Raw genomic sequence first — 13700 nt, forward strand, 5'->3', positions numbered from 1 at the left:
GGAATCAACAGCCACCGCAGCAAACTCAGGAATCTTCCCACAGAGCGCCCTGACACCGCTGACACGGTCGGGGGCTGGAAAAGCCAAACAAAACTCCGGGTGAGATGAGTACAGAAGCCAGTAATTCTTCGGAGGGGTGTCGATTAATGGAATCATGGAATGGTTTGGGTGGGAAGGGACCTTAAAGGCCACCCAGTGCCACCCCCTGCCCTGGGCAGGGACACCTCCCACCAGCCCAGGTTGCCCAAAGCCCCGTCCAACCTGGCCTTGAACCCCTCCAGGGATGGGGCAGCCACAGCTTCTCTGGGCAACCTGGGCCAGGGGCTCACCACCCTCACAGCAAAGAATTTCTTCCCGATATCCCATCTAAATCTCCCCTCTTTTGGTTTAAAACCCTTCCCCCTCGTCCCGTGGCTCCCCTCCCTGCTCCAGAGTCCCTCCCCAGCTTTCCCGGAGCCCCTTTAGGGACTGGAAGGGGCTGGAAGGTCTCCGCGGAGCCTTCTCTTCTCCAGGCTGAACCCCCCCAGCTCTCTCAGCCTGTCCTCCCAGCAGAGGGGCTCCAGCCCTCCCAGCATCTCCGGGGCCTCCTCTGGCCCCGCTCCGACACCTCCGTGTCTCTCCTGTGATGAGATTCCCCCGTCCACAGGCAAAACCAGGCTCAGCCAAGAGGCACCGCGGCAGCGAGGACCTGGCGAGCGGGAGACGCAGGGTTAAACGCAGGCACTGGGGCAAGAAACACCGGACACTGTCGCCAGGAGCGGAAAATGGATTCGCAAAAGCCTTCCCTGCTGGAGATGCGTGTGTCCGTTAGCAAATCTCAGCACCGACCATTTAAACGGGCAGCAAATATCTGCTCGGCGCGTTACAGCTTGAGGAAAATAATCTTTGGGCTGGAGCGTTAGCCCTGGACTAACAACCCGACCCACCCCGGTCCCCTGAACTGGCCAAGCAGCCTCCTGCTTCCTCTGCACGTTCTCTAGTACCCGGAGCGGAGCCGAGCCTAATGAAGTGGGACATTGGAACAGCGGCCAGCAATTCAGGTCTGGAGATGCACATGTCCCCAGACCCCTGGGCTGGAAGGGGAGGGAGGCCCAGGCCAGCCCCCGAGGCCGGAGCAGCCACCCCAGCGTCGGGACTGGTGTTGGGGGTCCCTGCCCAGAGGGAAATGCCCACGCTGCTGGACCAGGGCCACGCGTCCCAGGCACGCAGACTCCAGCAGGAGACAAGCTGTTGGTTGAAATGGAAGCAGGATCCCTGGCTGCCCGGAGGGAAGGCTCTGCCAGCAGAGTCGGCGGAGGGACGGGAGTCGCTCGGCGAAGGCCCGGGGGGAGGACGCTGCACTTGCCACCCTGGCAGGAACGGACAGCGAGGAGGCTGGCGCGCCTTTCCCTGGAGCAGGGCACCAGCGTGCCAGGTCACGCCGAGTCCGTGGCGCGAGTCCCGCCAGGACAACGCTGTGCAGAGCGGGAGAGGCAAGGGGACACTGCCAGACCCCGTGAGGTGGCGCGGGGACTCCTCCACCCAACCTGGGGCCAGGGAAATCCTCAGCCCTGTCCGTCCTGGATTTGGGGGCCGGCTGATTCCTGCCTCCGCCACCTGCTCGAGGAAGCTGTGGGTACCTGGCAGGGAGCCCGCGCTGCCAACGGAGCAGCCCCACGCAAAGGGCAGGAGATGCCGGGCCCCGGGCGGGGGGGAAAAAGGGGGATGGCGACAGCATCGCCAAACGGCAACTTCAACCTCGCCGGGCAGGCGGTGTCGGCAGCGGTGAGCTGGCATTGCGGCGGCAGCCTCGGCGCCATGCCCTGCCACGCTGCACCACGAACACCAGCGCAGCCTTTTGATTCCCAGCAGGGCCCTGGAGCAGGTGGGAGCAGGAGGAAGAGGAGGATGAGGGCCCCCCCCCCCCCCCAGCAGCTCCCAGGTCGCCCCGATGGCAGGAGCCCGCTCGGAGAGACGTCAGTTGGCTCTGGAAAGGACGAGCCGTAAGCTGAGCCGCAGCAGAGGGCGCAGAGCCGGCACGCAGAGGGGGAAAGTAAATGGAAAAAAAAAAAAAAAAAAAAAAAAAAAAAGAAAGAAAGAAAGAAAGAAAAGTTTCCACTCATCAGCCGAAAGTTGTTGTGGGTTTCTCGCTCTCTTTGGGTCAGGGACCTGATCGTTTAAGTGTATTCGGTGATGTCATTCCTTCCAGAAGGAAAAAGCCTTTCCTGCCCCAACTGAGCTGCTTGACAAACGCTTTAAATATCAAGTTTGGGCCAGCCAAAAGACAGAGTAATTTAGCTCTTTTTTTTTTTTTTTTTTTTCTTTTTTCTGGTTACGGTTGTATCAGCACCCGTTAATTGGTGGCTTTCCCTCCCTGCTCTCCACCGGCCTCACCGGGACCTCGACGTCTTCCTCATCCCGCCCTGGAGAGAAGCCCGCGCCAGGCCAGGCTGCCGGGGACCGTCCCACGCCGAGGGGCCGCGTGGAACCAGCCCACTTTCCACCCACCCTTGCCAGGCCAGGACGCACGGCAAGGACCAACCCATCGCCAGCAGGAGCGTGGGGAACGGGCTTGCCCCCGTGCCGGTGGCTCCAGCCCCAGTCCCCCCACCCTCCATCACACACAGCGCACGGAAACTTTCCGTCCTGGCTGCAAACGCTAGAAACCCCGAGCAAGTGCCCAAGCTGCTCGCCGCTGCTGACGGTTCCCCTCCTGGGTGAGCCCTGCTGTCCCGCAGCGTCCCCGAGGACAGTCACCGAGGACTGAAACCCAGGCACAGGGGCGGTCCCAAAACCCCCCCACCTCTTTACCGGGGAGCAGGGAAAGACAGCAGGCAAGGGCACGGAGTTTGCTTCGGGCCCCTCCACCTCTGTCCAGCTGGCACTTCAAGCACAAAGTGCGCAGCAGCCGAGGTCCCTACACCAGCCCGTACGATGGCTTTTATTGGGAAATCCATAGGAATTCCAAATGCCCCCATCAGCAGGTGTCCAGCTCTGGGGTCCTCAGCACAGGGGAGACACGGAGCTGTCGGAGCGGGGCCGGAGGAGGCCCCGGAGATGCCGGGAGGGCTGGAGCCCCTCTGCTGGGAGGACAGGCTGAGAGAGCTGGGGGGGTTCAGCCTGGAGAAGAGAAGGCTCCGCGGAGACCTTCCAGCCCCTTCCAGGCCCTCAAGGGGCTCTGGGAAAGCTGGGGAGGGACTCTGGAGCAGGGAGGGGAGCCACGGGACGAGGGGGAAGGGTTTTAAACCCAAAGAGGGGAGACTGAGATTAAAAATAAGGCAGAAATTCTCCATGATGAAGCTGGTGAGCCCCTGGCCCAGGTTGCCCGGAGAAGCTGTGGCTGCCCCATCCCTGGGGGGGTTCAAGGCCAGGTTGGACGGGGCTCGGAGCCACCCGTGCTGGTGGGAGGTGTCCCTGCCCAGGGCAGGGGTTGGAACTAGATGGTCTTTACAGCCCCTTCCCACCCAAACCATTCATGATACCATGATTCTAAGACCACCTTTGGTGGTGGCACTTGACCAAAGACTGTCCGGGTCTGGCTGGAGAGAAGATCGCTGCCAACAGCGCTGCAGAGACCTCCCTCCCTTCCTCTTAGCTGGGAGCGAAACGGCTCCCGGAGACCCCCGTCCTTTGCCTCTTGCCGCTGTCACCCCGTCACCCAAGTCTGCTCAGGAGGGTCCCACCACCCAGCAGCACCAGCTGCCCGGGCACAGACAGGGACCTTCGCCGAGGCGTACGGGACCACGCTTTGATCCGCGACGTCCTGAGAGCGTCAGTTTTATTTTAAAACGCTGTAGGCTCCAGATGTTCTTGCTATTCACATTAGTATCTGCAAACCTTAATGTTCGCAAAGTCTTTGGCACCACCGGCATCTCATGGCCGTGAAACGTGCAGGCCAGCGGTGTGTAAGATAATCCGCCCGCACGGTGTGCGCGTCCCTCTCCTGCCATTTCGGTTTTAAATCCGATGCCTTTTCATCTTGTCAAATATCCCCCCGCGCTACCTTCTACATCCTGTTATTGTGTCCTCTCAGACTCCGCTTCGCCTCCAAACGACACAAATCTTGTCTTTTCACGTCTCTTCATCTGTAGATTCCCCCCCAGGCCGCCAATTATCCCCGCTATCCATCTCTGGAGCTCCTTTTTCTCTCCCTACGTCTTTTCAAAACGGAATAATGGAAATGGGGCATGGCACTGCAGCTGGAGGACCTCACCGACGGGCTGTAACGAAGCTTTCAGTGCTTTCCTTCTTGCATCCCGTTTCCAACTTCTTCCCGATAGCCGAGCGCAGCAGCGGATGTTTTCACCGAGAACTTTCCGAGAACTTGAATGCCATGAGCAAGTGACTCCTTGGGAGCCCAGGAAAGCAGGAAGGAGCCTGTGCTACCCCTACAGCCACGCGCTTTAGCACAGGAAAACGCGGGTTAGGACGATCTCTTCAGCTGGATTTGGAGCTCTCTCTAAAGCTCCTTGATAATACTCCCCTCCTCCTTAAATACTCCCTTCTCGGTGTACGAAACACCCGCAGCGCATCGGTGTTCCCCGAGACACGTTTTGGAAAGGACACGGCCACGCCAGGATGCACTTTCCCCTCGATAGAAGAGGGAAGGAAAAGAAAAAGTCTTGAATTCAGCAGCAGAAACACTTGCCCACCGAGCAGCCAGCGCAGACAAGAGGGAACGGCCTCCGGTTGCGCCAGGGCAGGTTTAGGATGGATATCGGGGAAAATTCCTTCATGGAAAGGGCTGTCGGGCGTTGAAAGAGGCTGCCCAGGGCAGCGGGGGAGTCGCCATCCCCGGAGGGATGGAAAAGCCGGGCAGACGCGGCGCTGAGGGACGCGGGGTAGCGGTGGGTTTGGCAGCGCTGGGCGGATGGTTGGACTCCATGGTCCGAAAGGTCTTTTCCAACTTAGGCAATTCTCCGATTCTGTGATTTGGGAACCTGCTCTCACGCTCTTCCCCACGGGCAGGCTGGAGGGGGGCTCCCATCTCGGGGTGTTGGGCACAGCCCCGGAGGAACAGGCTGGGGCCGGAGCCCCTCTGGGCTCTGCCCTGGGGTACCGCGAGCTTTTGCGGAGCCGCGAGGGCAGGGAGCGAAGCCCTGACCCTCCTGCTCCATCCCCAGAGAGACGCCAAGGCCACCCGGCTGGTGGCAAAGCACCCATTGGGTCACTCGTCTCCTGGCTCCGATGGGCTCAGCTCCATCCCAGTGGCACTGCCACCCTTCCCGCTCCGAGCCCTTCCTTTCGCACCTTCGCGGCCACCAGACGGGGCCGAGCACGCGCGGCTGCCCGGCCAGACACGCTCGCGGGGGAGATTTGCTCCGCGGTTAACGCAGGCGGCGAGTGGGAAGCCTGGAGCATCTGCTGGAGCCAGGCAGGTCGGGAAGCGCACGCACAGCCGCGCACACACACACACACCCCCCCCGAGCGATGAGTTGAAGGAGCTGTCTGCCAGCAGCACATTCTGCAGGATTTTATTTTTATTTTTTTCTCTCTCTCTCTCTCTCTCTTGGCTAATCAGCTACTGAAAGAAGAGCTCCCTCAGCCCGGCCAGCCGCTGAGCCCCCCCGCCCGGGTCAGCTGCGCTGCGGAGGAGGGAAGTGGGCTTGGAACAGCCGCCGGCTCACCGAGGAGCACTCAACGCGCCTTCATTCATTATCCACTGACATATGGAATAGTCATTGCGGGAGGAAACAGAACCAAACAAAAGCCCCAAACTGCTTCCTCCCAGCGAGGCCCTGACAGCCTCTGCAGCTCACGGCCATTCATCTCCGCGTGGGGATGGGATGCTCGGGCTGTGGGGCGAGCGCCAGTGGGATGGCTAAGGCTGGGGGCGGGGGGGCAGGGAGCCCTACCATGGGGAACCGTCTCCCCGGCACGGCGGGCACGCACCGGGGCTCTCCTGCCGCCCGGAGCGGGGAGCCTCCTCGCCGGGCACCGGGAAAGGGCCCTGCGTGCGACACGGGCTCCCCTACCCGCCCCGGCCAGGAAACCAATTTATTTTGTTGTGTCTCTTCTCAGAGCACACGGCAGAGAGCGGCCCGGGCGCCCGGCCAGGCTGAGCGCCGGCGGCTGCCAAGTGAGCAGGAGCACAGCTAGAAGAAATTTAGTCTGCGCTAAACACAGGGGCATAACAGGTCTGAGCTATTATTCTTTATTAAAGAGCTCCGAAGCCCACGCACAGGCGGGAGGGGAGAGCGCGCAAGCTCAGAGCCAGCCGCCGGCGGGTGAGTGACAGCCGGCACAGCGGCGTGCACACCGGGGCACCGGCCGTGCCAGCGGCGGCACCGGATGTTTTCCCAAACCGCTGCTGGTTTAGGGAAAAAATCCTGCGGGCGCTGGCGGGAGCGGAGCGACAGGGCAGGCTGCACGGGGGGCTGCGGCTGCAGGTGCCCGGTTGGGGGTTTGCAAACGAAGCCGGACAAAAGGGAATTGGGGCACCCTCCCACGGCACCCTGAGCTGCACCCAAGGGTGCTCCCGGCTGGGCACTGTGTGGCACCGACTGGTGAGACGGGCAGGGGAAGGAGCCAAAGGGGAAGGACAGGGACGCTCTGCCACGGCAGTCCCCGAGTGCTGGCGCTGGCGGCTGCTGAACCCCAAGGTATGAACAAGCCGAGGGGGGGGGGTTACTGCCCATCAGTCACATTTAGAGCTGCTGCCATTAAAGATAACAATCAAGCCAGAGATAATTATCACGGAGAGAGACACAGACAGGGAGCGCAGGGCGTAATCTCTACCCAGAGGCTGCCAAATTTCTTGCGTGCTGCCCCAGAGCCCGGGGACGATCTGCTCCTGCAGCTGTGCCCCGGGCGCCGACGCACGGACAAAGGCTGGGACCCCCCCCCCCGCCATTTTTCCAGGAGGTGCTGCGGCCACGGCATCTCCAGCTTCCACGGCTCTCCCCGCTCTGCTCTCAGGATGCCGGCTCAGGCCGCACCGCGCTGCTAATCCCTGGGCTGGGATATCCAGAGGGATGGCATTGCCTTTCGGAGCAGGGTGCACCAGGACCACCCCACACCAACCATCGAGGACGGCAGAGCCAGGAGGTTTTCCACCCCAAATCCAGGCTCCCACTGCAAAACGCTGCCGTTCGCTCGCTGGCTTAAGAGGCGGTGAAGCAACATACCCCGTGTGAGGCTGGCGGCACGGTGAGCAGGGCCGGGAGGACGCGGGGGGCATGCTCTGCACCCTCCAAGGCCCAATTCTGCACCTAGACCTCCCCCTCCGACGCACAGCGGGACCAGGGACCAGCCCACTCCGGACAAGGGGCGAGCGAGGGGGTAACGAAGCGACACCCAGCACTGAAACCAGCCCTTCCCACCCCAAAATGGTGGGCTGTGGGAGAAGCACTGGTGGGACCGGGCTGTGCTCCCTCCCTGCCATCACCGACAACCCAGAGGGATGGAAGTTCACGCCTTCAGCGCCCTCCTAACGAGCACCGCACCAAGGCGCCGCACTGCACGGAGACTTTAATTAAGACATGGCTACACGTTAATTGGGACGAGGCTGCGACGCAGGGTAGGTCTCAACAAAGAGAACGCAAAATAAAAAAAAAAGTGATCCCGTTTGCAGGGAAGAAAGCGTTTTCCTGGCCCTACTCGCGTCCGAGCTGCCCCTGCCTGATGTTGGGGGGGGGTGGGGGGGGGTGCTGCCCTCCCCTCCCAGCGCTTCTGGGCCACCGAGACACAAAGCAAGAGAGAGGAGCTGGGCGATGCTCCTCGGGGGAGGCGAGCACAAAGCACCCAGTGTGCGCATCCCAGCCGCAGGAAGCAGAAGCATCAGGGTTCTTATGGAAGAGAGATAAATACAATTACAGAGGGAGGGCAGGGGGCTGGGAACGGGGAACAAGGAACAAAGCCACTGGAAGCTGCTCTGATGTCAACAGGTTCTGAATCAGCGCTCCCCCCACCGGGGCCCTGAAGCAGGACCAGCTGGGGAGAGAGACCTTGAATTCCTGCATGAAAGGGTTTTTTCCCCGGGTTATGCTGGAGACATTACACAAGTGTATGTTTTCTATAGTCATATATTTCCCCCCCCTTCTCTCTAAATCTCTATTCCAGACCCGGGGGCAGGGACTGCCGGCAGCTCCAGCGCTAGCCCAGGTGGGCCTCTACCATCTAACCTTTCGGGCCCTCGCTGGCCCAGAAAGGCCGGCAGGCACCCAATCCTCCCCCTCCCTCCACCGGGGCTGGAACAGGAGCAGACGCGTCCCTCAAAGCTCCAGGAACCGCAAGCCTTAGACCCTTTGAACTGTCAGCGATGCCAAAGAGCTCTCCCGAAGCTGGCTGCGCAGCCAAGAGTCCTGCTCACGCCCCCGCTCAGAAAACTCTTGCCCCGAGCCCCGGGTGCCACGCTGCCGTTACTCCCGACGTCCCCCCGCTCCCCGTACCCACGGCCGTTCCTCGCCGGCCAGGTGACGCACGTCTCCTCGTTCAGAGCGCTCGCAGGGCGCCGCGGGCACCGGCTGGCTCCTCACCTGCCTGCTCACACAGGATTTTCTGTGCTCTGCTACTTCTCAGCCGTTCCGGAGGAGACAGGCTGAAGGATTCCACCTCACCGGCACCCAGGAGGCTTCTCCAAGCATTTGTCCAAGTCACGCACGAGGCTACCCAGTACCCATTCAGGTGAACCAAAATCCCAGCAAGAAGGGCCAGATCCAAACGCCCCCACAGCCCTTGGCAGTCCCTCCGTCCCGACCCCAGGGTTCCACTGAAACAGCTGATTGACGCCAATCGCGTTAATTGATTTAGCAGACGATTAAGAAAGGCAACGAAGTTTGGCTGGAACAGCCAAACCCTAGGGGCATTTTACCGCTATCTTCCACACAAGCGGTTTCCAATCTTTTCCGACACGCGGAACCCGGAGAGGTTCCCTCCGAGAGCAGACCCCAGCACAGGGAAGGTGACGCCACGAGCCACGGGTGAGGCTCAGTCGCCTTTTATATGCCTGAAGAAACCCTCTCTTGACCCCGGGCTGAAAGCCCCAGCTCCAGCTGTGCGACTTCTAGCAAGGGTGGGAGGAAGGCTCTTCCCAGACAGGAAACATGAGCCTTTCCAAGGTGGATACGACGTTCCTTTCGGCTGCCCCCACGTGCTCCAAGCGACGCACCCGAGCAACAGACCCTCACCAAGAGTCTCCTCGACAGCCCCGACCTGGTGCCGCTGCCCTGCCATGCGTCAGCAGCGCAGAGCAGTCCGGGCAATTCCCTTTCGGGGACAACATTACTTGACCATCTCCCCTCCCTTCGAGTTCGCGGAAAAGCCAGCATGGAAGAGGGGAAACCCATCACCCCCGTCTCATACCCACGTAGAAAGAAAAGCTGCAACGGGTCCTACCTCTTCATCCGAGCTGTCTTCTTCATATTCATTCTGAGCGAGCAGATTCCCATTTTCCTTCAGTGGCGAATCATCCACCAAGAGTTTGCTCTTCCTGGAAGCCCCTTTAGCCTGAAAGACAGAGAAAAACAGCTTAGTGAGATTCCACCATGCAAATCTTTGCATTTTTGGTGTCCGCTACAGCGGAGACCTTGGCCGGGCAATGAAAGCCGAAGCTGCCACCGACATCTAGTCTGCTGCCAGGTCCAAGATCACCACAAAGCGCTTCATGCCCCAACCCGGAGAGCACTGTGCAGAACAACCTCTCACTCTTAGACCCTCTGGGACACCGCATTGCAGAGGGGAGGAAGGAAGGAAAGGGCTCATTAAGCAGCGCGCACTTACATTCAGCTGGGACTGCCAAGGGAGAAGGTCAATCACCTCTCTCCTGAGGACAGGTTGCCTGAGAAGCTCTCTGGCAGCTCCTCAGCTCACACAAGAATCGCATTTTCACTCACTGGGCCCAAAATTATTTCTCCCTCCGCAGCTTCCATAACCCAGCCATCTTCCAGAGTTATTTCAAGACCCTCTGTTCCCTCTGTTTCCCTTGGAGCTCAATGCCACTGAGACCACGCAAAGACACAACCAGGGCAGAGCTTCCACCAACCCAATCTGCAAGGATAGGCAGCAAAGGATTTCCCAGAAACGCCGCTTCTCCTGAGCGTGTCAGAACACAAACAGCCAAGGATGAGGTGCCAGCAGAGCTCCAGGCTTGGGAAGGCAAGGACTGCGTCAGAAACCGCACAAGCTCACATCACGGAAACAGAAAAATCTACGCCAGAAAGGACCTCTGGAGGTCCCTAATCCAACCCTCTGCTCAAAGCGTAGCTACCTTCCAAGGTAGATCAGGATGCTTGGGATCGCGTCTGGTCAAGCGTTGAGTATTTCCAAGGATGGAGATCTCACCACCTCTCTGGGTACTGTTCCAGGGCTGCACCACTCCCATGGGCAAGAACACTCCTTACGTTCAACCAGAGTTTTCCTTGCTGCACCTCGTCCCCGTTGCCTCTCATCCCATCCCGAGGCATCACGAGAGCCTGGCTCCATCCCCTCATGAAGCTGCAGACAGCAACGGGATCCCCCTTTGTCCCTTCTCCCAGCTGAAGAAGCCAGCTCACAGACCCTCTTGGGTCCCACGCTCCAGCCCCGACTGCCTCGGTGCCCTACACCGGTCCCATTCCTGTCACTGTGTTGTACTGGGGAGCCCCAGACCGGACCCCAAGCCTGGATGGGTCTCAAGTGCCAAAGAGAGGTGAAGGACTCCATCCCCGGCCCCGCCGATGTTGCTCAGGACAACTGCTGACTCCCAGGGTGTGTCCCCAGGACCTTCCCTCCGGAGCTGCTCCCTGGCCATCAGCCCCCGCCTGCCCCCTTGCACAGGGTTATCCTGTCCCAGGTGCACAACTTCACATTCACCATCCTTGAACTTCACAAGGTGCCCATCAGCCATCTTCTCCAGCCCGTCAAGGTCTCTCCGAACGGCAGATCTGCCCTCCAGCAGATCCCCAACGGATCCCAGGGCCTGCTCTCTCTGGTAAGGACAGACCCAGCAGCACCGTTCTCTCTATCTGGCAGGACGAGTGCACGGGGGTTTCTGGTGCCCACCACGACGCCACCACAAGGGCAGGCTTTTCCCAGCACCGAACTTCAGCAAAGGTCCTACCACCGATGGGCTCCACCACGTCCGCGCTCAGGACTCCAGGAGCTGCCGGACAAATTGTTTGAGATTGGGTAAAGCACACAACCATCTCACTTGCACAATCTGAAGTTACCGGTGAGTTTTGAAGTAACGTGCGCATTTGGAGCCACTCCGAACCTCTTTGGAGTAGAGAACAGGGCAGGACCAGGCTGCAGGCACAGCCCCCAAGGCGCCAACATCACCGTGATGAAGAGACTCCCACCATCACACGCGCTACGCACCGTGACGGAGGCGTCCAGCTGAGGTTACCCATCAGGAGTGGTGGGACCAACCCCACAGGGAGCTGAACGCAGCCTCTACGGCTTGGGTTATCCCCATTTTTTTTTTTTTTTTCCATGCCAGAGCCCTCGGCGGGCAGGACACCTCCCGCGCTGAAGCGGAGCTCGGCCCAGCGCAGGGCCCACGGCCCCACGTTGTGCTCCATCAGAGACAACCGGCGGGGGCATGCCTGGGGCAGGAATTCGTTCCCTCCTCAGACACGGGTAATCAGACAGCACCGACCATCAGACTTCGCCCACTCGCTGACCTGCTGTGTGGGTGCCGAATAAGCTACAGATCCTTCCCTGGAAAAGAGATTCTCTCTCCCCCCTCCGTCACCGCTCGGAGCGGGGGTAGGGGGAGAATGGGGACCCTGGCTAGATCGGGTTTACGGGAGGATTCAGTGAAATAATCGGAAAAACAGCCCCAGAAAACGTCCCTCGCGGGAGCAGTAAAATCCGCACAGTGTGTGATCACCTTCTGCTGTACGTACACACCAGCGCAGCTCCCCCGAGCCGCAGGGAGAGGGGTGGGAGAGAGCCTGGAAAATACTGGGCCGGCAAGAGGATGAGATTACTGCAAAAACAAAAGGCTTTATTAAAAAATTTTTAAAAAGGGAGATTGGAGATAAGTTTTTTTCCAGGCTTTTGGCGCTACGATGGCTTTGGACTTGAGTTTCCATCTTTCCCTCATTTCCCTCCTCTCTCCGCTGCCACGATGAGACCGGAGAAGGAGCCGGCACAGCAAATCCGGGTTGCGGGTGCCACAAGCTGCCAGCGTCCTTGAGGGCGAAGGCCGTGCCAGGAGGCGGCCCACAGTCGCTCCAGCGCTCCTGCTCTTACCCCAGCGATGCTCAGCCTCCCAGCCCACACCATCGGGGAGAAAAAAAACAGAGGCCCACGGGCTCCCCCAGGTCCTGAGTTTACTCGGAGAGCCGGCACAAGCCAGGATCTTGCTTCGGGGTTCTTGCAGGAGATTCACCCTGGCTGGGCACATCTGCAAAGCAAACGTGACTCCAGCATCCAGGGGTTAGACACGTCTATCGGCAGGTTCAAACCCTTCAAGAAAGCTTTGCCAGGAAAATAAGACAGACCTCAGCTAGGACACCAATCGCACCGCCAGCGCCCTGTAATGACTAAAGCCCGCCTGGGAAACGGCGAACGGTGTAGACTAAAACCATTTTGCCAGAAAAAAAAAGGTCTGTCTGAACCGGCCAGGGCCCTAAGGGGGCTTCAGGGTAAGCAGCGGAGGGGCCAGCGGACCTGGTCGCAGGGGAGCGCGGTCACCGTTCACTCCTCAGGTTACTCGAAACACCTCTCTGCGCCTTCCAGGTACATTTACCTTGATTTGCGCAAAGGCTTTTTCCCCACAGCTGGGTCCCGGGCAGGCAGGGACAGGCAGGGACAGGTCCCCCCGAGCTTGCCCTGGGCTTCGTTGGGAGGCAGAAATCCAGCCAGAGCTTTGCTCCGCCGCCCAGGCGGCCCCATGCAGAAAGGCTCGTTCCACAAGAGGGCGGCAAGCGATGCCGGACACACCGCGAAACCCTGCGAAACCCCTCAAAACTACCCCGCCGGCACCCCGCAACCATAGCCGCTGCCAGGGCCGGGGGACGAAGACCCGCCTGGCCCCCCGTGGGGCACCCACGGCTAGTGGGGATGCAGGAGTCGGCACCCCCAGACCTCAGAAGGGAGTCGGGCAGCGCTGAGCTCACCCACAGCCATCGCCGAACCCCATTTCTGGCAGTTTTGGTTGCCGAAGGGGAGAGCTGGGACAGCTGGTGGGTTTCGACAGCCCAGACAGGACTTGGAAGAGGTTTAGCTGTAAAGAGGGGGAGAGGGAAGAAAGATGGAAGCCTCCCGCACCGGTGAGACCTGTAACGTCCTCCCTCCCAAACCCAGCCCCTGCTCCCCACATGCGGGTCAGCTGGGGTTCCTCTACCCCACACTCCAACAGGCAAATTCAACAGAAGAGTTCAGAGGAACAAGAAAAAAGGATTAATCTGAACGAAAACACAAAACAGACGGGCAAAAAGGAGAGGGAGAATACAGTCAGCAGGCTTTGAGGAGAGCCACGTCCTCAGAGAGCTCAATTTTACCATCAAAAAGGCGTGCGGGGCGACAAACCGCGCTCGGTCACACACCGGCACCAGGCAGCCGAGCCGCACCAGCCGCTCCGTGTCTCGGCCAGGCTGAGACGGCAGCTTTCCGGCACGGGCAGAGCCGGCTCTCCCCAGTTATGCTGCAAAAAGCACATCGCGTACCTGACCGCAACGAGAGTCTTATGCCAGCAAAGATGCTAAGGAGAGGCAATAACTTTAGTGATAAATTAGGGAAAGGAAATACGCTTTCAGGAACGCAAATCCCACAGGCGTGAAAGAGAAGCAGAGCTG

The 13700-nt window shown here is 60.0% G+C and overlaps 2 protein-coding genes across 2 annotated transcripts in view; one reads left to right on the forward strand and one right to left on the reverse strand.

Annotated features, from left to right (window-relative positions):
• Positions 1–13700, reverse strand: part of BOP1 (BOP1 ribosomal biogenesis factor) — an 85320-nt gene that overhangs the window by 58639 nt on the left and 12981 nt on the right. The window contains exon 3 of the mRNA XM_063327711.1: positions 9316–9426. Coding sequence (XP_063183781.1) covers positions 9316–9426 — 111 coding nt within the window. The remainder of the gene's footprint in view (positions 1–9315; positions 9427–13700) is intronic.
• Positions 1–13700, forward strand: part of HSF1 (heat shock transcription factor 1) — a 116842-nt gene that overhangs the window by 7433 nt on the left and 95709 nt on the right. The gene's annotated exons all lie outside the window — the stretch shown is intronic.

This window comes from Chroicocephalus ridibundus, chromosome 2, assembly GCF_963924245.1.
Source record: "Chroicocephalus ridibundus chromosome 2, bChrRid1.1, whole genome shotgun sequence".
Taxonomy (NCBI): domain Eukaryota; kingdom Metazoa; phylum Chordata; class Aves; order Charadriiformes; family Laridae; genus Chroicocephalus; species Chroicocephalus ridibundus.